A 23,986-nucleotide genomic window follows, 5' to 3' on the forward strand; every position below is an offset into this window, starting at 1 on the left:
ATATAGTCTTAGACACTTGCAAAGTGTCCGAAATGTGACCCAATACAACAGCGAGCATAGTGAACTTGTTTACTGTGTACTAATACTATTGTGAGTATAATAATAATAATAATAATAATAATAATAATAATAATAATAATAATAATAACCGATACATCACATAGTCATAGACACTTGGGAAGTGCCCGACATGTGAGCCAATACAACAGCGAACATAGTGATCTTGTTTGCTGTGTACTAATCCTGTTGTGAATATAATAATAATAATAATAATAATAATAATAATAATAATAATAGTGTTCGACTTGTGATTTTGTGATATGAAATCCAGCATGTCTATCTTGTTTGCTGTGTCATAATAATAATAATAATAATAATAATAATAATAATAATAATAATAATAATAACTGATACATCACATAGTCCTACACATTTGGGAAACATAGATAGATGATAGATAGATAGATAGATAGATAGTAGACATGTCCAAAAAATCGTTTTGAATCGTATATCGGAATTATTTCGGATTGTTCTCGCTTTTTGATACGCATTCTGAGACATTGTCTCACAGCGCAACCAGCAATGTAATTCGAACCATTGTTGGCCGATTCTCTAATTGTCTCTTAATGTATCGTTAATTCCCCCCTCCCTCCAAATTTTTAAAAATATATTTTAAAAAATATTTTAAATTTTTTTTTTCATTTCTTCAACCTACCTTGAATGGGAGCTTAGCACAGCCTAACATGGCTGCCGCTCCCCGGCCAATCAGAAGCTTCCACGATGGACGCAAAGGGGGGGGGCTAACGTCCTCTGCATCCACATGGAAGATTGCCATACAAGCCCGGTGTGTAGCGATTGCGCATGCGCGTCCGCCATTTTAGAAACATTTAGAATCATTACAAATTTTCGGAAATATCCGAAATTTTTGGGTGAAAAAATGGGAAATACTTTCTATATCGAAGCGCCAGCGCCCCCTACTTTAGAAACGAGAATTGAAACTTTTTTTCATCGAGCGGACATGCCTAATACATACATATTTTCACTTTTATTATGTGTACAGATTAGAAAACAAACAAACCATACAGACTTAGTCCAACATCAATGCTCTCCGATTCAGGTATATAAAAACCAGGTTGATCACCTTGATGTTGTTGAGCTCCGAGTCCCATCATTGTTGCCAATGATATGCTTGAGATGACGAACCAGAGTCCAAAAATCACCACGTTTGTCTTGCCTTCCTTAGACCGAAAAATGTCCAATTTCCCCCAAAATTCCAAAAATAAACAAACCAATAGAAACCCAGCAACCGGTGAAAATGGAAGCGGGACCCCGTCCATATAATACCATCCAGAAAAACCCTGAGCAAGGAGGAAGCCAGTCCCAAACACGGGATAAGGGCTTTATAGTTTGCTCTTTCATCCTCAAGGAAATAGCTCCCTCTAAAGGTAGTATTTCTGTTACCTGTGGAAAAAAACAACGCAAAAAGTTATAATAGAATTAGTTAGGAGAGACCCCAAGGGCCATCTAGTCTAACCCCATTTGGCCAGGCTGGAAAACACAATCAAAGCCCTCCCGACAGATGGCCATGCGGCCTCTGCTTCCAAAGCTCCTTGTGACGACATATAGTTCACCCGCAATCTAAGAGCACTCTGGGATGTATAGTCCTCCCGCAATCTAAGAGCACTCTGGGATGTATAGTCCGCCCGCAATCTAAGAGCACTCTGGGATGTATAGTCCGCCCGCAATCTAAGAGCACTCTGGGATGTATAGTTCAACGGCAATCTAAGAGCATTCTGGGATGTATAGTACGCCTACAATCTAAGAGCACTCTGGGATGTATAGTTCAACGGCAATCTAAGAGCACTCTAGGATGTATAGTCCGCCCGCAACCTAAGAGCATTCTGGGATGTATAGTTCAACGGGAATCTAAGAGCACTCTGGGATGTATAGTACGCCTACAATCTAAGAGCACTCTGGGATGTATAGTCCACCCGCAATCTAAGAGCATTCTGGGATGTATAGTCCACCCGCAATCTAAGAGCACTCTGGGATGTATAGTACGCCTACAATCTAAGAGCACTCTGGGATGTATAGTACGCCTACAATCTAAGAGCACTCTGGGATGTATAGTCCACCCGCAATCTAAGAGCACTCTGGGATGTATAGTACGCCTACAATCTAAGAGCACTCTGGGATGTATAGTACGCCTACAATCTAAGAGCACTCTGGGATGTATAGTCCACCCGCAATCTAAGAGCATTCTGGGATGTATAGTCCACCCGCAATCTAAGAGCACTCTGGGATGTATAGTCCACCCGCAATCTAAGAGCACTCTGGGATGTATAGTCCGCCCGCAACCTAAGAGCATTCTGGGATGTATAGTTCAACGGGAATCTAAGAGCACTCTGGGATGTATAGTACGCCTACAATCTAAGAGCACTCTGGGATGTATAGTCCACCCGCAATCTAAGAGCATTCTGGGATGTATAGTCCACCCGCAATCTAAGAGCACTCTGGGATGTATAGTACGCCTACAATCTAAGAGCACTCTGGGATGTATAGTACGCCTACAATCTAAGAGCACTCTGGGATGTATAGTCCACCCGCAATCTAAGAGCACTCTGGGATGTATAGTACGCCTACAATCTAAGAGCACTCTGGGATGTATAGTACGCCTACAATCTAAGAGCACTCTGGGATGTATAGTCCACCCGCAATCTAAGAGCATTCTGGGATGTATAGTCCACCCGCAATCTAAGAGCACTCTGGGATGTATAGTCCACCCGCAATCTAAGAGCACTCTGGGATGTATAGTCCGCCCGCAATCTAAGAGCATTCTGGGATGTATAGTCCGCCCGCAATCTAAGAGCACTCTGGGATGTATAGTCCGCCCGCAATCTAAGAGCACTCTGGGATGTATAGTTCACCCGCAATCTAAGAGCATTCTGGGATGTATAGTTCACCCGCAATCTAAGAGCACTCTGGGATGTATAGTCCGCCCGCAATCTAAGAGCATTCTGGGATGTATAGTTCACCCGCAATCTAAGAGCACTCTGGGATGTATAGTTCACCCGCAATCTAAGAGCACTCTGGGATGTATAGTTCACCCGCAATCTAAGAGCACTCTGGGATGTATAGTTCAACGGCAATCTAAGAGCACTCTGGGATGTATAGTCCGCCCGCAATCTAAGAGCATTCTGGGATGTATAGTTCACCCGCAATCTAAGAGCACTCCAGGATGTATAGCTCACCCGCAATCTAAGAGCATTCTGGGATGTATAGTCCGCCCGCAATCTAAGAGCATTCTGGGATGTATAGTTCGCCCGCAATCTAAGAGCATTCTGGGATGTATAGTCCGCCCGCAATCTAAGAGCACTCTGGGATGTATAGTTCGCCCGCAATCTAAGAGCATTCTGGGATGTATAGTCCGCCCGCAATCTAAGAGCACTCTGGGATGTATAGTCCGCCCGCAATCTAAGAGCATTCTGGGATGTATAGTCCGCCCGCAATCTAAGAGCACTCTGGGATGTATAGTCCGCCCGCAATCTAAGAGCACTCTGGGATGTATAGTTCACCCGCAATCTAAGAGCATTCTGGGATGTATAGTTCACCCGCAATCTAAGAGCACTCTGGGATGTATAGTCCGCCCGCAATCTAAGAGCATTCTGGGATGTATAGTTCACCCGCAATCTAAGAGCACTCTGGGATGTATAGTTCACCCGCAATCTAAGAGCACTCTGGGATGTATAGTTCACCCGCAATCTAAGAGCACTCTGGGATGTATAGTTCAACGGCAATCTAAGAGCACTCTGGGATGTATAGTCCGCCCGCAATCTAAGAGCATTCTGGGATGTATAGTTCACCCGCAATCTAAGAGCACTCCAGGATGTATAGCTCACCCGCAATCTAAGAGCATTCTGGGATGTATAGTCCGCCCGCAATCTAAGAGCATTCTGGGATGTATAGTTCGCCCGCAATCTAAGAGCATTCTGGGATGTATAGTCCGCCCGCAATCTAAGAGCATTCTGGGATGTATAGTTCGCCCGCAATCTAAGAGCATTCTGGGATGTATAGTCCGCCCGCAATCTAAGAGCATTCTGGGATGTATAGTCCGCCCGCAATCTAAGAGCATTCTGGGATGTATAGTTCGCCCGCAATCTAAGAGCATTCTGGGATGTATAGTCCGCCCGCAATCTAAGAGCATTCTGGGATGTATAGTCCGCCCGCAATCTAAGAGCATTCTGGGATGTATAGTTCGCCCGCAATCTAAGAGCATTCTGGGATGTATAGTCCGCCCGCAATCTAAGAGCATTCTGGGATGTATAGTTCGCCCGCAATCTAAGAGCATTCTGGGATGTATAGTCCGCCCGCAATCTAAGAGCATTCTGGGATGTATAGTTCGCCCGCAATCTAAGAGCACTCTGGGATGTATAGTTCAATGGCAATCTAAGAGCATTCTGTGATGTATAGTCCGCCCGCAATCTAAGAGCATTCTGGGATGTATAGTCCGCCCGCAATCTAAGAGCATTCTGGGATGTATAGTTCAACGGCAATCTAAGAGCATTCTGGGATGTATAGTCCGCCCGCAATCTAAGAGCATTCTGGGATGTATAGTTCGCCCGCAATCTAAGAGCACTCTGGGATGTATAGTTCAATGGCAATCTAAGAGCATTCTGTGATGTATAGTCCGCCCGCAATCTAAGAGCATTCTGGGATGTATAGTCCGCCCGCAATCTAAGAGCATTCTGGGATGTATAGTCCGCCCGCAATCTAAGAGCATTCTGGGATGTATAGTTCAACGGCAATCTAAGAGCATTCTGGGATGTATAGTCCGCCCGCAATCTAAGAGCATTCTGGGATGTATAGTTCGCCCGCAATCTAAGAGCACTCTGGGATGTATAGTTCAATGGCAATCTAAGAGCATTCTGTGATGTATAGTCCGCCCGCAATCTAAGAGCATTCTGGGATGTATAGTCCGCCCGCAATCTAAGAGCATTCTGGGATGTATAGTCCGCCCGCAATCTAAGAGCATTCTGGGATGTATAGTTCAACGGCAATCTAAGAGCATTCTGGGATGTATAGTTCACCCGCAATCTAAGAGCATTCTGGGATGTATAGTTCACCCGCAATCTAAGAGCATTCTGGGATGTATAGTCCGCCCGCAATCTAAGAGCACTCTGGGATGTATAGTTCAATGGCAATCTAAGAGCATTCTGGGATGTATAGTCCACCTGCAATCTAAGAGCATTCTGGGATGTATAGTCCGCCCGCAATCTAAGAGCATTCTGGGATGTATAGTCCGCCCGCAATCTAAGAGCATTCTGGGATGTATAGTCCGCCCGCAATCTAAGAGCACTCTGGGATGTATAGTTCAATGGCAATCTAAGAGCATTCTGGGATGTATAGTCCGCCCGCAATCTAAGAGCACTCTGGGATGTATAATTCAATGGCAATCTAAGAGCATTCTGGGATGTATAGTCCACCTGCAATCTAAGAGCATTCTGGGATGTATAGTCCGCCCGCAATCTAAGAGCATTCTGGGATGTATAGTCCGCCCGCAATCTAAGAGCATTCTGGGATGTATAGTCCGCCCGCAATCTAAGAGCATTCTGGGATGTATAGTCCGCCCGCAATCTAAGAGCATTCTGGGATGTATAGTTCGCCCGCAATCTAAGAGCATTCTGGGATGTATAGTCCGCCCGCAATCTAAGAGCATTCTGGGATGTATAGTCCGCCCGCAATCTAAGAGCATTCTGGGATGTATAGTTCGCCCGCAATCTAAGAGCATTCTGGGATGTATAGTCCGCCCGCAATCTAAGAGCATTCTGGGATGTATAGTTCGCCCGCAATCTAAGAGCATTCTGGGATGTATAGTCCGCCCGCAATCTAAGAGCATTCTGGGATGTATAGTTCGCCCGCAATCTAAGAGCACTCTGGGATGTATAGTTCAATGGCAATCTAAGAGCATTCTGTGATGTATAGTCCGCCCGCAATCTAAGAGCATTCTGGGATGTATAGTCCGCCCGCAATCTAAGAGCATTCTGGGATGTATAGTTCAACGGCAATCTAAGAGCATTCTGGGATGTATAGTCCGCCCGCAATCTAAGAGCATTCTGGGATGTATAGTTCGCCCGCAATCTAAGAGCACTCTGGGATGTATAGTTCAATGGCAATCTAAGAGCATTCTGTGATGTATAGTCCGCCCGCAATCTAAGAGCATTCTGGGATGTATAGTCCGCCCGCAATCTAAGAGCATTCTGGGATGTATAGTCCGCCCGCAATCTAAGAGCATTCTGGGATGTATAGTTCAACGGCAATCTAAGAGCATTCTGGGATGTATAGTCCGCCCGCAATCTAAGAGCATTCTGGGATGTATAGTTCGCCCGCAATCTAAGAGCACTCTGGGATGTATAGTTCAATGGCAATCTAAGAGCATTCTGTGATGTATAGTCCGCCCGCAATCTAAGAGCATTCTGGGATGTATAGTCCGCCCGCAATCTAAGAGCATTCTGGGATGTATAGTCCGCCCGCAATCTAAGAGCATTCTGGGATGTATAGTTCAACGGCAATCTAAGAGCATTCTGGGATGTATAGTTCACCCGCAATCTAAGAGCATTCTGGGATGTATAGTTCACCCGCAATCTAAGAGCATTCTGGGATGTATAGTCCGCCCGCAATCTAAGAGCACTCTGGGATGTATAGTTCAATGGCAATCTAAGAGCATTCTGGGATGTATAGTCCACCTGCAATCTAAGAGCATTCTGGGATGTATAGTCCGCCCGCAATCTAAGAGCATTCTGGGATGTATAGTCCGCCCGCAATCTAAGAGCATTCTGGGATGTATAGTCCGCCCGCAATCTAAGAGCACTCTGGGATGTATAGTTCAATGGCAATCTAAGAGCATTCTGGGATGTATAGTCCGCCCGCAATCTAAGAGCACTCTGGGATGTATAATTCAATGGCAATCTAAGAGCATTCTGGGATGTATAGTCCACCTGCAATCTAAGAGCATTCTGGGATGTATAGTCCGCCCGCAATCTAAGAGCATTCTGGGATGTATAGTCCGCCCGCAATCTAAGAGCATTCTGGGATGTATAGTCCGCCCGCAATCTAAGAGCATTCTGGGATGTATAGTTCAACGGCAATCTAAGAGCATTCTGGGATGTATAGTTCACCCGCAATCTAAGAGCATTCTGGGATGTATAGTCCACCTGCAATCTAAGAGCATTCTGGGATGTATAGTTCACCCGCAATCTAAGAGCATTCTGGGATGTATAGTTCACCCGCAATCTAAGAGCATTCTGGGATGTATAGTCCGCCCGCAATCTAAGAGCATTCTGGGATGTATAGTTCGCCCGCAATCTAAGAGCATTCTGGGATGTATAGTCCGCCCGCAATCTAAGAGCATTCTGGGATGTATAGTTCGCCCGCAATCTAAGAGCATTCTGGGATGTATAGTCCGCCCGCAATCTAAGAGCATTCTGGGATGTATAGTTCGCCCGCAATCTAAGAGCACTCCAGGATGTATAGCTCACCCGCAATCTAAGAGCATTCTGGGATGTATAGTCCGCCCGCAATCTAAGAGCATTCTGGGATGTATAGTTCGCCCGCAATCTAAGAGCATTCTGGGATGTATAGTTCGCCCGCAATCTAAGAGCACTCCAGGATGTATAGCTCACCCGCAATCTAAGAGCATTCTGGGATGTATAGTCCGCCCGCAATCTAAGAGCATTCTGGGATGTATAGTCCGCCCGCAATCTAAGAGCATTCTGGGATGTATAGTCCGCCCGCAATCTAAGAGCACTCCAGGATGTATAGCTCACCCGCAATCTAAGAGCATTCTGGGATGTATAGTCCGCCCGCAATCTAAGAGCATTCTGGGATGTATAGTTCGCCCGCAATCTAAGAGCATTCTGGGATGTATAGTCCGCCCGCAATCTAAGAGCATTCTGGGATGTATAGTTCGCCCGCAATCTAAGAGCATTCTGGGATGTATAGTCCGCCCGCAATCTAAGAGCATTCTGGGATGTATAGTTCGCCCGCAATCTAAGAGCACTCTGGGATGTATAGTTCAATGGCAATCTAAGAGCATTCTGTGATGTATAGTCCGCCCGCAATCTAAGAGCATTCTGGGATGTATAGTCCGCCCGCAATCTAAGAGCATTCTGGGATGTATAGTCCGCCCGCAATCTAAGAGCATTCTGGGATGTATAGTTCAACGGCAATCTAAGAGCATTCTGGGATGTATAGTTCACCCGCAATCTAAGAGCATTCTGGGATGTATAGTTCACCCGCAATCTAAGAGCATTCTGGGATGTATAGTCCGCCCGCAATCTAAGAGCACTCTGGGATGTATAGTTCAATGGCAATCTAAGAGCATTCTGGGATGTATAGTCCACCTGCAATCTAAGAGCATTCTGGGATGTATAGTCCGCCCGCAATCTAAGAGCATTCTGGGATGTATAGTCCGCCCGCAATCTAAGAGCATTCTGGGATGTATAGTCCGCCCGCAATCTAAGAGCACTCTGGGATGTATAGTTCAATGGCAATCTAAGAGCATTCTGGGATGTATAGTCCGCCCGCAATCTAAGAGCACTCTGGGATGTATAATTCAATGGCAATCTAAGAGCATTCTGGGATGTATAGTCCACCTGCAATCTAAGAGCATTCTGGGATGTATAGTCCGCCCGCAATCTAAGAGCATTCTGGGATGTATAGTCCGCCCGCAATCTAAGAGCATTCTGGGATGTATAGTCCGCCCGCAATCTAAGAGCATTCTGGGATGTATAGTTCAACGGCAATCTAAGAGCATTCTGGGATGTATAGTTCACCCGCAATCTAAGAGCATTCTGGGATGTATAGTCCACCTGCAATCTAAGAGCATTCTGGGATGTATAGTTCACCCGCAATCTAAGAGCATTCTGGGATGTATAGTTCACCCGCAATCTAAGAGCATTCTGGGATGTATAGTCCGCCCGCAATCTAAGAGCATTCTGGGATGTATAGTTCGCCCGCAATCTAAGAGCATTCTGGGATGTATAGTCCGCCCGCAATCTAAGAGCATTCTGGGATGTATAGTTCGCCCGCAATCTAAGAGCATTCTGGGATGTATAGTCCGCCCGCAATCTAAGAGCATTCTGGGATGTATAGTTCGCCCGCAATCTAAGAGCATTCTGGGATGTATAGTTCACCCGCAATCTAAGAGCACTCTGGGATGTATAGTTCACCCGCAATCTAAGAGCACTCTGGGATGTATAGTCCGCCCGCAATCTAAGAGCACTCTGGGATGTATAGTTCACCCGCAATCTAAGAGCACTCTGGGGTGTATAGTCCGCCTCCAGTCTAAGAGCATTCTGGGATGTATAGTTCAACGGCAATCTAAGAGCACTCTGGGATGTATAGTACGCCTACAATCTAAGAGCACTCTGGGATGTATAGTCCGCCCGCAATCTAAGAGCATTCTGGGATGTATAGTCCACCTGCAATCTAAGAGCACTCTGGGATGTATAGTCCACCCGCAATCTAAGAACACCCATCACCCACAAAAATACTGGAGGTCTTTGGAGGGAATTATGGGAGTTGTAGTTCATCCAGATGCTGCACATAGGTGCTAAGAATACTCACAGGCAAAACATCAGCCAGGTAAGGCCACACCTGTGATGGTGATACAGATGTGGCCGAGTTCAGGTGCTTGGAAATTCGTCCCGCTCCCGGTCAGTGTCCTGAGCCCCCCAATCTTTAAGGGACGATGTCCTGGAAAGGGCACGGGATTCTGGCCTCGGCAGGGAATCCTCACTGGCTTCGCTCCGAAAACAACACCAGGAGGAAAGCAGCTTGTTCCGCACGACTCGGGTGCAAAAGACGAACATAATGCAGTTGGCGCCGCCTTGGAAGGTGTTCCCAATGCCCTGCGGGGGGGAAACACAATAGGAAGAAGGGAAATTAAAATAAACATATACACCGACGATCTATGAAGGCTGAATGAAAGGGAATACCTCCATCTTCGTTACTTGGGTTTGGATGGGAATATTTTAATACAGGAGTCCCCAAACTTTTTAATCCTTCAGACTGTTGAGGGGCCGAATTATCATTTGGAAAAAAATACAAATTCCTATGCATACTACACATGTCTTATTTGTAGTGCAACAACAACAACAACAAAAAAATACAATATTTAAAAATGAAAACAATTTTAACCAACATAAACCTATTAGGATTTCAATGAAAAGTGTGGGCCTGCTACTGGCCAATGAGATAGTCAAGTTAATTAGGGTTGTTGTTGTTGTTGTTGTTGTTGTGTGCCTTCAAGTCATATCAAACTTTGGCCGAGCCTAAGTCTAAAATTAATTATTTATTTACTGCATTTATTTACTACATTTATATCCCGCCCTTCTCACCCCGAAGGGGACTCAGAGCAGCTGTATGTACATAACAATCTATATATATAAAAGAGTGATGGCATCACGGCAGCGGACAAAACAACAAAAGTAAACAGCCCACGACCTCGAAAATTGACATCACAACCCCTCATCCATGCCTCCAGGTTGATACAATGAAAAGAAAAGAAAAATAAAGTCCTAATTAGAGGGAGAGGAATAATGGTTTTTAACCAATTGCTGCCAGTTAGAAGGCTAAGCTCCGCTCACTTGGTCTCCTAGCAACCCACTCAGCCCAGGGGACCCTTTACCTTAACTAACTACCACCAATTCCTCAATACTTTATTTCCCATACCACCATACTTTGCCACAGCAACACGTGGCCGGGCACAGCTAGTATATTATATTATTAGCATAGCACAATATTAGCATCATATATTACTATATTGAACTATACCACTATACTATTATATAATATGTAATATATACCATATAATTAATATTATTATATGGTATTACTATTAGTATTATATTGTAAGATAATAATAAGATTATTATCAATATTATATGTATATACAATATATTATATTATTAAAACTGAGGGCGGGGGCCAGGTAAATGACCTTGCAGGGCCGCATCCGGCCCCCGGGCCTTAGTTTGGGGACCCCTGTTTTAATAAATCGAACGCAGAAGTAATCCTTAGGATGTGCTCTTTAATTACCACTATTCACTTTTCCACATCATCACCAGAACATTGGATACATTTCTGCCAAGTTTTCTGAAGCCGTCACGGAAGAAGTCGACACACGGTTTCCGCAACCGGCGTCTCACAGGACCCATCATACACAGATCTTCCGATAGCCAAGCAAAGCAATAATGTGACCCACACGTTCTTGTGGAATGCCGATTATGCTTGAAATTTTTCTCTGAGTGATACAATTGTCCTGAATCAATCTGTCAATCTTGACCGACCGTCTACATAGGGTTCCATACTTTGTACTTTAACAACACAACCGTTCAATGCTAAGGCTTCCCGCCAAATAGAACTGTAGAGGAGAGTCTACTCAACCTGCCGCAGACCAGGATTGCCATCTGTTGAGGAGTTACGAAGGTGGGGACATTACTTTTCATTCAACCCTTGTATGTATGTATGTATCTATCTATCTATTTACAGATCAAAAAATTATAATTTCAAGCTGAAATCCAGCCAATAGCACTACAGTGTAGATGCCAAAAAAAACCCATATACACCATCTATCTATCTATCTATCTATCTATTAGGCATGTCCGATCGATGGAAAAAAGTTTCAATTCTCGTTTCTAAAGTAGGGGGTGCTGGCGCTTCGATATAGAAAGTATTTCTGATTTTTTCACCCAAAAATTTCGGATATTTCCGAAAATTCGTAATGATTCTAAATGTTTCTAAAACGGCGGACGCGCATGCGCAATCGCTACACACCGGCCTTGTATGGCAATCTTCCATGTGGACGCAGAGGACGTTAGCCCCCCCCTTTGCGTCCATTGTAGAAGCTTCTGATTGGCCAGGGAGCGGCAGCCATGTTAGGCTGCGCTAAGCTCCCATTCAAGGTAGGTTGCAGAAACAATTTTGTTTAAAATATTTTTAAAAATATATTTTAAAAAAATTTTGGGGGGGGGAATTAACAAAACACTAAGAGACAATTAGAGAATGGGCCAACAATGGTTCAAATTACATTGCTGGTTGCGTTGTGAGACAATGTCTCGGAATGCGTATCAAAAAGTGAGAACAATCCGAAATAATTCCGATATACGATTTTTTGGACATGTCTACTATCTACCTATCTAAGTCAAAATAGGTATGTTTGTTTGTGAATTTGTTTCCCAATTCTCCTATAATGGATGGATGGATCTGGATTAAGTTAGAGTACAGGTACATTTGGTACAGGTATCTTTCAATACCCAACTTAAAATACTGGTAGGGTTTTGACTTAAAAAAACATACCTGTTTGGGGTCCAGGGGTCCCAAAACAAAAAGAATATATATGTGAATGCAGTACTCAGATGCAGCCACAAGAGGGCAGGGTACAGATCGGAAAATTGTAATTTCAAGCTGAAATTCAGCCATAGTGTAGATGCACGAAATGTGACAAGACTCACATGGAGGACCACCAGCAGTGGGTTTTGGACGGCCGGGGAGCCGCAGAGCGTCAGCACGAACCGGATGGTGCTCCAGATGCGGAGGAAGATGAATATAACCGGGATCAAGACCAACTTCTTATCCGCGACGGAGGTCCGGGGCTGGGAGTCGGTCGCCCGGGACAGAATCGGCCGATATTCCGAGAGGGCGGCGTGCTTCGAAAGAGAAGGAAAGATAATAACAATGGACTCAGATAACTCAGTTCAAAGCAGATATTGTGGATGATATTCTTGATATTCTGGGTTATATGGCTGTGTGGAAGGGCACAACAACAACAACAACAACAACAACAACAACAACAGAATAGAATAGATCTGTTCCTGGGCTTCTTTGGAGCCCTGATTCAAAAAATTGCATTGGATAGACCATGCTGATTCTCCTTTCTTACATATGGTTATCATGTTCTTCTATTATGGTGACTGGTGGAGGACCTATGTTCTGTATCTCCAAAATTAGAGCTGATAGGGGGGAACCGATGCCATTTTTGGAATCGGCAGGTCAAGGATACCCCATAACACGTTTAACATTTGAGACACTAAAATTTGCCCAGTTAGCCTGGGATAGACTCATTGTCCCTAACCAAACACATTCTTGGTATCTTGCTTTTTAGACCTGTTCCTGGGCTTCTTTGGAGCCCTGATTCAAAAAATTGCATTGGAAAGACCATGCTGATTCCCATTTCTTAGATACGGTTATCATGTTCTTCTATTATGGTGACTGGTGGAGGACCAAAATTAGAGCTGATATGGGGAAACTGACGTCATTTTTGGAATCAGCAGGTCAAGGATACCCCATAACACGTTTAACATTTGAGACACCAAAATGTGCCCAGTTAGCCTGGGATAGACTCATTGTCCCTTACCAAATACATTCTTAGTGTATTGCTTTTTAGACCTATTCCTGGGCTTCTTTGGAGCCCTGATTCAAAAAATTGCATTGGATAGACCATGCTGATTCTCCTTTCTTAGATACGGTTATCATGTTCTTCTATTATGGTGACTGGTGGATGACCTATGTTCTGTATCTCAAAAATTAGAGCTGATAGGGGAAAACCGATGCCATTTTTGGAATCGGCAGGTCAAGGATACCCCATAACATGTTTAACATTTGAGATACCAAAATGTGCCCAGATAGCCTGGGATAGACTCATTGACCCTAGTCTCCTGGATATGGTTATCATGGTTTTCTATGGACAGGTACATGGCGGATGTTCTGTATCTCACAAAATAGAGCTGATAGGGGGAAACTGATATAGTTTTTTGGAATCGGGAGGTCAAATATACCCTAAAATTTGAGACACCGTGATGACGGCACCAGATACCAACCGCTCGGTTGATGTGCTTCTTAATGAGGAGGTAGAAGACGGGGAGCGTCACGTAGGCCAGGATTTCCCACATCTTCCCCGCCAGCAGCATCCAAAAGACCCGGTCCTCCGAATTGATGTCGATCCAGCACCAGCCAACGGAGACGTCGGAGGCATCATAGCCGATCTTCTTCAGACCGACCGCTGCCACCGTGATGATGAGCGGGACACCCCAACTGGAGAAGACACAATGGGGAAATTAGTTGGGTTAAGTAGACCTTTGATAGAAAGGAACTCACTGAATAAGCCTGGTTGTAGTCTTATTGAGTTGAGGGACACCCCAAGGGCCATCCAATCCAACCCCTTGCCATGATGGAAGACACCATCGAATCCCCCCCGACAGATGTCCATTCAAAACTCGCAGAGAAGGAGACTCCACCGGAAGCCAAGAAAATATATCCCACTGCCAAACAGGGAGTTATTTGTGTCACCGCTGGAACCACTGGGTTGCTGTGAGTTTTCCAAGCCATGTTCCGGAAGCATTCTCTCCTGACGTTTCGCCCACATCTATGGCAGGCATCCTCAGATGCCAACACTGCCAACACCTCTTTTTCAAATCACAAATCCCAAAGGCGTGGGAGTCCCGATTCCTTTCCCACGAAACTCCCAGCGTGCCCTCATTTGGAACCAGTTAAGCCCGTTGACAAACTGGTTTGTGAGTATCGAACCCGCTACACCCTTGGAATGGTGACCAAAACTGAAAAGGAAAGCGGGAAGTCGTTGCATGCTCTTATGATCCTTATCTCTATGTATATTGACTCAAAATTCCCCCCCATTCTGTCACCTCACTCATTTAAATTTAATCTGTGAGCGCTACTGCATCTATACTATAGAGTTACACCGGTTTCATACCACTTTCATTGTCACGGAAAGGAGCAATTTCTCAAGTCGCTCCTGAAATGAAAATTTAAAAAATCCTGGGACTTGTAGTTTGGGCCCTTAGAATTCATTGCAGCACTCGAGTTCCTCTGGTGCATTATTATCTCTCCATCCATACACTGCCCTCTTGTGGTGGCTTCTTAGTATTGCATAAATCATTAGTTTTGGGGGTGTTGCTCCCCCAAAAAAGTTAATATTGTACTTGAAATCCTGCAATTATTTTAAGTTAGATAATGATGGATCCGTGTGCCAAGTTTGGAACGAATCCATCGAGGAATGTGTGAACCTTTGTGGGACAAACCAACCAACAAACACACATACATACATATACATACACTGCCCTCCTGTGGTTGCTTCTTAGTAGTGCATACATCATTGGTTTTGGGGGTGTTGTTCCCAAAACGGGCTAATATTATACTTGAAATCCTGCAATTATTTTAAGTTGGATAATGACGGATCCGTGTGCCGAATTTGGAATGGATCCATCAAGGAATTTGTGAACCTTTGTGGGACAAACCAACCAACAAACACACATACTTTAACATATATTTAAGTGAAATTACAATAGATGAATTAGAGTGCTATTCTATCCATACACTGCCCTCTTGTGGTTGCTTCTTAGTATTGCATAAATCATTCATTTTGGGGGTGTTGCTCCCCCAAAAAAGCTAATATTATACTTTAAATCCTGCAATTATTTTAAGTTGGATAATGACGGATCCGTGTGCCAAGCTTGGAACGGATCCATCGAAGAATTTGTGAACCTTTGCGGGACAAACCAACCAACAAACACACATAGTTTAACATATATTTAAGTGAAATTACAATAGATGAATTAGAGTGCGTTTCTATCCATACACTGCCCTCTTGTGGTTGCTTCTTAGTATTGCATACATCATTGGTTTTGGGACACTGCTCCCCAAAACGGGCTAATATTGTAGTTGAAATTTTGCTATTATTTTAAGTTGGATAATGATGGATCCGTGTGCCGAGTTTGGAACGGATCCATCAAGGAATTTGTGAATTTTAGCAGGACAAACCAACCAACAAACACACATACATACATATCCATACACTGCCCTCTTGTGGTTGCTTTTTAATATTGCATACATCATTAGTTTTGGGGGTGTTGCTCCCCCCAAAAAAATTATATTATTCTTTAAATCCTGGAATTATTTTAAGTTTGAAAATGACGGATCCGTGTGCCAAGTTTGGAACGGATCCATTGAGGAATTTGTGAACCTTTGTGGGACAAACCAACCAACAAACACACATACATACATATATATACACTGCCCTCTTGTGGTTGCTTCGTAATATTTCATAAATCATTAGTTTTGGGGGTGTTGCTCCCCCAAAAAAGCTAATATTATACTTTAAATCCTGCAATTATTTTAAGTTAGATAATGACGGATCCATGTGCTGAGTTTGGAACGGATCCATCGAGGAATTTGTGAACCTTTGCGGGACAAACCAACAAACAAACACACATACATATTTTGATTTTACGTATATTTATAGCACACACCCGTAGTGCTATTAATAGTGCTATAAATACCTCCCTTGGAATCACAAGCCCTTAGATATAGTCTTTCAGACCACGTCTCCATGCCAGTCCCAAGTGATTCAGGGATTTTTCTGACTCGTGCTACTGGATAGAGGACAAACCTATGGGCAAAGCAATCCAAAGGGACTGCAGAAGGTGGGCGAAATAATAATAATAATAATAATAATAATAATAATAATAATAATAATAATAATAATTTTTATTATTATTTTCCAGGGAGACTCATTGTCCCCTCTGCTTTTCATTATTGCCATGATCCCTCTGTCAACAATCTTACAAAAAACAAATCTCGGCTATCAAACATCTAAGAAATCTCACAAAATTTCACATCTGATGTACATGGATGACCTGAAGCTGTATGGGAAAACGGAAAGTGAAATCCAGTCTCTGACCAACACTGTCCGAATTTTTAGCACTGATATCAAGATGGAGTTTGGTTTGGACAAATGTTCGACAGTGGCATTGAAGAAGGGAAAAATCATTGAAAGTGAGGGCATAAATATGCCCAATGGCCAAACAATAAAGTGTCACCAACCAGAGGCCTATAAATATCTGGGCATATTACAGCTGGACAACATCAAGCATGAACATGTGAAGACTGTGGCCAGTAAAGAATACACACAAAGGATTAGATAAATTCTTAAAAGCAAGCTCAATGGAGGCAACACCATCAAGGCCATAAACACCTGGGCCATACCTGTCATAAGATATACTGCTGGCATCATAATCTGGACACAGATGGAACTGGACAATTTGGACAGAAAAACAAGAAAACTCATGACCATTCATCATTCACTGCACCCTCGCAGTGATGTTGACCGGCTATATCTGCCTAGAAGATCAGGAGGAAGAGGACTCTTACAAGTAAAACAAGCAGTCAAAGAAGAAGAACATGCCCTGGCAGAATATATAAAGCAAAGTGAAGAACCTGCTTTGATTGAAGTCTAAAATCAGAAACTCCTCAAAGCACAGCAGACAAAAAACCAGTACAAGAAAGCCGCACTACAAACTAGAGCTGACAGCTGGCACAACAAAACATTGCATGGAAAGTTCCTTGACAAAATTGAAGGAAAAGCTGATAAGGAGAAGACCTGGCTCTGGCTCACGAATGGGACCCTGAAGAAGGAGACAGAAGGCCTGATCCTTGCAGCTCAGGAGCAATAATAATAATAATAATAATAATAATAATAATAATAATAATAATAATAATAATAATAAGAAGGAGAAGACCTGGCTCTGGCTCACAAATGGGACCCTGAAGAAGGAGACAGAAGGCCTGATCCTTGCAGCCCAGGAGCAAGACATCAGAACAAAGGCAATTCAGGCCAAGATCGAAAAATCAGCTGATGACCCAAAATGCAGACCGTGCAAGGAAACTGGTGAAACCATGGATCATCTCCTCAGCTGCTGTAAGAAAATCGCACAGACAGACTACAAACAGAGGCATAACTATGTGGCCCAAATGATTCATTGGAACTTCTGCCTCAAGTACCACCTCCCAGCAGCAAAGAACTGGTGGGATCACAAACCTGCAAAATTATTGGAAAATGAGCACGCAAAGATCCTGTGGGACTTCCGAATCCAGACTGACAAAGTTCTAGTTTGTAGTGCGGCTTTCTTGTAGTGGTTTTTTGTCTGCTGTGCTTTGAGGAGTTTCTCATTTTTGACTTCAATCAAAGCAGGTTCTTCACTTTGCTTTACATATTCTGCCAGGGCATGTTCTTCTTTGACTGCTTGTTTTACTTATTATTATTATTATTATTATTATTATTATTATTATTATTATTAATAGATACTGTGGGACTTCCGAATCCAGACTGACAAAGTTCTGGAACACAACACACCAGACATCACAGTTGTGGAAAATCACAAGTCGAACACTTCCCAAGCGTTTAGGACTGTGTGATGTTGTTGTTGTTATTATTATTATTATTATTATTATTATTATTATTATTATTATTATTATTATTTTAATGGCTGTTCTCTCCCCCAACGACAATGATCCCAAAGCTTTGAGTCGTGGGCTCAAACTGCATCAATTCTACAGAGTAGACACATGCTAGGATCAATGGTAAACAAACCTTTGCCCTCTTCTTGAGATGTTTTCCTTTCTTGGTGGCTTCCCAAACACTCCCCAAACTAAGGACGACTTGGATCCAGGACGTCAGGAAATTTCCCCGCTGGATTATTTCCCACATATTTCCATTTGAAAAACTATCACTCTCTAATACGGCTAGGATGTGACCGTCCCATCTCGCCCGGCGTAATAATACAAGCTTTCTCCTCGGCTTGAGCCGGTGACAGTGTCTCGTGCCAAGAAACAAAAAGAAACCAAACATAGAGGCCGAGGAAGGCTCGAGTGAGCAAGCTCTACAACCATTAGGCCATAATAATAATAATAACAATAATAATAATAGTATTATAATTTATTATATTAATTATATTTATTATTATAATTTATTATTATTATTATATTTATTATAATTTATTATTATTATATTTATTATAATTTATTATTTTTATTATTTTTGTTAAAATTTATTATATTTATTATTATTATTTATATTTATTATTTTTATTTATTATTTTTATTATTTATATTTATTATAATTTATTATTTTTTATTATTATTGTTATAATTTATTATATTTATTATTATTACAGTAGAGTCTCACTTATCCAACATAAATGGGCTGGCAGAATGTTGGATAAGCGAATATGTTGGATAATAAGGAGAGATTAAGGAAAAGCCTATTACACATCAAATTAGGTTATGGTTTTACAAATTAAGCACCAAAACATCATGTTAAACAACAAATTTGACAGAAAAAGTAGTTCAATACGCAGTAATGGTATGTAGTAATTACTGTATTTACGAATTTAGCACCAAAATATCATGATGTATTGAAAACATTGACTACAAAAATGGCTTGGATTATCCAGAGGCTTGGATAAGCGAGGCTTGGATGAGTGAGATTCTACTGTATAATTATAATTTATTATTATTATTATTATTATTATTATTATTATTATTATTATATTATAATTTATTATTTTTATTATTTTGTTATAATTTATTATATTATTATTATTTATTATTTATTATTTATTATTATTATTATTATATTTATTATATTTATTATTATTATTATATTTATTATAATTTATTATTTTTATTATAATTTTTTATTTTTCTTATTATTATTATTTATATCCCGCTTTTCTCCCTCACGGGACTCAAAATGGCATTTGGGTTGCTGTGAGTTTGCCGGGATGTATGGCCGCGTTTCCAGAAGCACTCTTTCCTGATGTTTCGCCTACCGCTACGGAAGGCAATCTTAAAAAGTTTGTGTGGTCTGTTGGAAACTATGTGGGGTTTATATATCTGTGGAATAACTCAAGTGGGAATGTCGCCATTGGCAACCTTGATTAGCACGGAATGGCCTTGCAGCTTCATAGCCTGGCTAATTCCTGCCTGGGGGAATCCTTTCTTGGCAGGTGTTAGCTGGTCACACAGCCCAGAAAACTGGGTTTGATTCTGGCCGTGAAAGCCTTCGACAACACCTAAGGCCATTTACTTGATCTTTGGAACGTTGCGAAAAATTTTGGCAATTTTTTAAGGGGTTGTTGTATGTCTTTCGGGCTGTGTGGCCATGTTCCAGAAGCATTCTCTCCTGACGTTTCGCCCACATCTATGGCAGGCATCCTCAGAGGTTGTGAGGATGCCTGCCATAGATGTGGGCGAAACGTCAGGAGAGAATGCTTCTGGAACATGGCCACACAGCCCGAAAGACATACAACAACCCTGTGATTCTGGCCATGAAAGCCTTCGACAACACAATTTTTTAAGGTTTCCGAACGCCACCTAGTGACTGTTTTAGGCATTGCCACAAATTTAGGAACAACAGCCTTGATCTAGAACCACAGTTGTATATTCTCCTCCTGATTGTTGGATTCTACACAAGGAACTACATCCTCACTGTAGACATCACTTGAGTCCCCTCGGGGAAATTGAGTGGAATATAAATGAAGTATATTATTATTATTATTATTATTATTATTATTATTATTATTATTATTATTATATTATTATATATTATTATTATTATTATTATTATTATTATTATTATTATTATTATTATTATTCAACTTCCATGGCTCAGTGCTATGGGTTCCTAGGATCTGTGGTATTTAGACAAAGAACGCCTCGCACAAATCAACCACGAGGACATTGAGAAGATCCACACAAGTGGGACAAGTGTAGGCCTCCAAATTTGGGTGTCGTGGTGAGAGCTCCGGTTTCTTAGGAGGCTTCCAAAAGAGATAGGTCACCTCCTCTCCTGGAAGCCTGGAAGAGTTGTGGGGTGCAAAACGATCCTATTTGGGGGGGCACGGAAGAGGAAGAACAATGACACGAACCTCACCACGTGGAAGAAGCAGAGGAGCGCGGCGCTGGAGTGCGAGCCCCGGACGATGGTGAGATACAAGTAGAAGGCCACGGCCATGGTCCAGAAGAAGGAGCTGGTGTTGGCGAAGGTGGAGAGGGCCCCCTGGGCCACGCAGTCCCACGAGGAGGAGCCAAAGTCCATCAGCACCCCGTAGAAGTAGGAGGCGGCCGAGAGGAGGTCGGCCAAGGAGAGGTAGAGGAGCAGCTGGCGGGGACGGGTCCGTAGCTCCGGCCACAAAGCATGGGTGCCCACCAGGAGACCCGAGCCCAGGAAGGAGAGGGCACAGGAGAGGAGGACCACGATGCGCTCAAAGGGGAACAGCTGGGTCTGTGGGGCAGCACTCAAGGGCATGGTGGTAGGCGGAGCTGGCCAACACCTTCTAAAAGGTGAGATGTCACCTCCAAGCAAAGATGGAGCAGGGTTGTCTCCAGAAAGGAGGTGTCTCCTCAATAGGTCTCCAGAAAGGAGGTGTCTCCTCAAATGGTCTCCAGAAAAGAAGTGTATCCTCAATTCGTCTCCAAAACGGAGGTGTCTCCTCAATAGGTCTCCAGAAAGGAAGTGTCTCCTCAATTTGTCTCCAGAAAGGAAGTATCTCCTCAATCGGTCTCCAGAAAGGAAGTGTCAATTTGTCTCCAGAAAGGAAGTATCTCCTCAATCGGTCTCCAGAAAGGAAGTATCTCCTCAATCGGTCTCCAGAAAGGAAGTATCTCCTCAATCGGTCTCCAGAAAGGAAGTATCTCCTCAATTTGTCTCCAGAAAGGACGTGTCTCCTCAATTTGTCTCCAGAAAGGACGTGTCTCCTCAATTCATCTCCAGAAAGGAGTTGTCTTCAAAGAGAGAAGGTTCTACTCGAAGAGAAAGTGGAGCTGTCTCCAAAGAAGACTCCAGAGGGAAGGTGTCTTGTCGAACAGGGAACGGAGCTGTCTCCAGAGAAGGTGTCTTCTTGAAGAGGAAGCAGAGTGGTCTCCAAAGAGAGAAGGTGTCTTCTTGAAGTGGAAGTGGACTTGTCTCCAAAGAAGAACCCAAGGGGAAGATGTCTTCTCAAAGAGGAAGCAGAGCTGTCTCCAAACAGAGAAGGTCCTTCTTGAAGTGGAAGTGGACTTCTCTCCAAAGAAGAACCCAAGGGGAAGATGTCTTCTCAAACAAGAAGCAAAGTTGTCTCCAAACAGAGAAGGTTCTTCTCGAAGACGAAGCAGAGTTGTCTCCAAAGAAGAACCCAGAGGGAAGGTATCTTCTCGAGGAGGAAGCAGAGCTGTCTCCAAAGAGAGAAGATGTCTTCTTGAAGTGGAAGTGGAGCTGTCTCTAAAGAAGAACCCAGTGGGAAGGTGTCTTCTCAAAGAGGAAGCAGAGTTGTCTCCAAACAGAGAAGGTTCTTCTCGAAGAGGAAGCGGAGCTGTCTCCAAAGAAGAACCCAGTGGGAAGGTGTCTTCTCAAACAAGAAGCAAAGTTGTCTCCAAACAGAGAAGGTTCTTCTCGAAGAGGAAGCGAAGCTGTCTCCAAAGAAGAACCCAAGGGGAAGGTGTCTTCTCAAACAAGAAGCAAAGTTGTCTCCAAACAGAGAAGGTTCTTCTCGAAGTGGAAGTGGACTTGTCTCCAAACAGAGAAGGTTCTTCTTGAAGAGGAAGAAGAGTTGTCTCCAAAGAAGGACCCAGAAGGAAGGTATCTTCTCGAACAAGAAGCAAAGTTGTCCCCAAAGAGAGAAGGTGTCTTCTAGAAGAAGAAGCAGAGTTGTCTCCAAAGAAGGACCCAGAAGGAAGGTATCTTCTCGAACAAGAAGCAAAGTTGTCCCCAAAGAGAGAAGGTGTCTTCTAGAAGAAGAAGCAGAGTTGTCTCCAAAGAAGGACCCAGAAGGAAGGTATCTTCTGAAACAAGAAGCCAAGTTGTCTCCAAAGAAGAACCCAGTGGGAAAGTGTCTTCTCCAAGAGGAAGCAGAGTTGTCCTCAGTCAGATTTGACTTCAAATTTGGAGCGAGGAGTTGTCAACAAACAAAGCGTGAAGACTTTCATAATGTCGAAGTAGACAATAATATCAAGTAGAGATGTCTCCAAGGAGGAAGCGGAGTGCAGAAGCGACTCACACTCAACTAAATGCAGAGCGGAGCGTGGTGGAGAACTCTGTGCCAACACGAAGAGAACAGGAAGCCGAGCGCAGACTTGTCTCTCAAGAGAAAGAGTGAGTTCAGACCTGGCTCCAGATCCAATCCGAATCAGCCAAGGCAGGACGCCGAAATCTGCTCCCCTCTTGTTTGTTTCTCAACAGAAAGTGGCATTGAGAGTGAAAAGAGAAGAGGAGGAGGAGAGGAAAGGGAGGGATGGAGGAGGATGGAAGGAAGGAAGGAAGGAAGAAAGGAAGGGGAGGAGAGAAAGAGGGAAAGAGGGAGGGAGGAGGCCGAGAGGCACCGCAAGGGGAAAGCGAAAGGAGACACGCCAACAACACAACACGTCAGGGTCTCTGCACACATCAGCTGTCGCAATTCCAGACACAATTTTACCCAGACGAATTTTCCGCTTGCGTCTTATGTTTCATCTTTGTTTTGCGTATTTTAATAATCTATTCGTGTCGACTAACGACATGCCAAGAGACCGCAATGAAAAGAAACATCTCATAGTATACAATAGTACACAACACACATCTCGTTCTGACTCGGCCTTAGTATACAAGAGGTCAAAGTAAACATTAAGTCTAGTTGTATCCGACTCCGGGGGTTGGGGCTCATCTCCACTTCTAAGCCGAAGAGCCGGCGTTGTCCCTAGACACCTCCTAGGTCATGACTGTGTGAGGCCGTAGCAGTACCTATTGATCTACTCACATTGGCATGTTTTCGAACTGCTAGTTTGGCAGGAGCTGGGGCTAACAGCGGGAGCTCACCCCGCTCCCCGGATTCAAACCGCCGCCCTTTCGGTCAGCACGTTCAGCAGTTAACTCGCTGCGCCACCAGGTGCCCCTAGTATACAATAGTATGCAATAATATACAATAGTATACAATACAATACTATTGTATACAATAGTATACAATATTATGCAATAGGATGCAATAGTATACAATACAATAGGATACAAAAGGATACAATAGTATACAATATTATGCAATAGTATACAATGGTATACAATAGTATGCAATAGGATACAATAGTATACAATACGATACAATACAATACAATATTATACAATACAATA

General features: G+C 43.2%; 1 protein-coding gene across 1 annotated transcript; it reads right to left on the bottom strand.

Moving 5' to 3' along the window:
• Positions 1-1,026: 1,026 nt before the first annotated feature.
• Positions 1,027-23,689, bottom strand: gpr157 (G protein-coupled receptor 157). Its single transcript, XM_062965687.1, has 5 exons — positions 20,781-23,689; positions 13,878-14,091; positions 12,513-12,707; positions 9,625-9,908; positions 1,027-1,461 (listed from the first exon to the last, which is right to left on the bottom strand). The coding sequence occupies exons 1-4, from the start codon at positions 21,158-21,160 to the stop codon at positions 9,684-9,686; spliced, it is 1,014 nt and encodes a 337-aa protein (XP_062821757.1). The 5' UTR covers positions 21,161-23,689; the 3' UTR covers positions 1,027-1,461; positions 9,625-9,683.
• Positions 23,690-23,986: the final 297 nt, after the last annotated feature.

Source organism: Anolis carolinensis, unplaced genomic scaffold, assembly GCF_035594765.1.
Source record: "Anolis carolinensis isolate JA03-04 unplaced genomic scaffold, rAnoCar3.1.pri scaffold_15, whole genome shotgun sequence".
NCBI classification, from domain to species: domain Eukaryota; kingdom Metazoa; phylum Chordata; class Lepidosauria; order Squamata; family Dactyloidae; genus Anolis; species Anolis carolinensis.

Excerpts from the sequence above, each read along its gene's own strand:
- gpr157 (XM_062965687.1), bottom strand. The coding sequence starts at position 21,160 with ATGCCCTTGAGTGCTGCCCCACAGACCCAGCTGTTCCCCTTTGAGCGC. Across the intron at positions 14,092-20,780 it reads TGCTTCTTCCACGTGGTGAG|TTGGGGTGTCCCGCTCATCA; the intron begins GTTCGTGTCATT and ends TGTCTTCTCCAG. Across the intron at positions 12,708-13,877 it reads AGAAGCACATCAACCGAGCG|CACGCCGCCCTCTCGGAATA; the intron begins GTTGGTATCTGG and ends TCTCTTTCGAAG.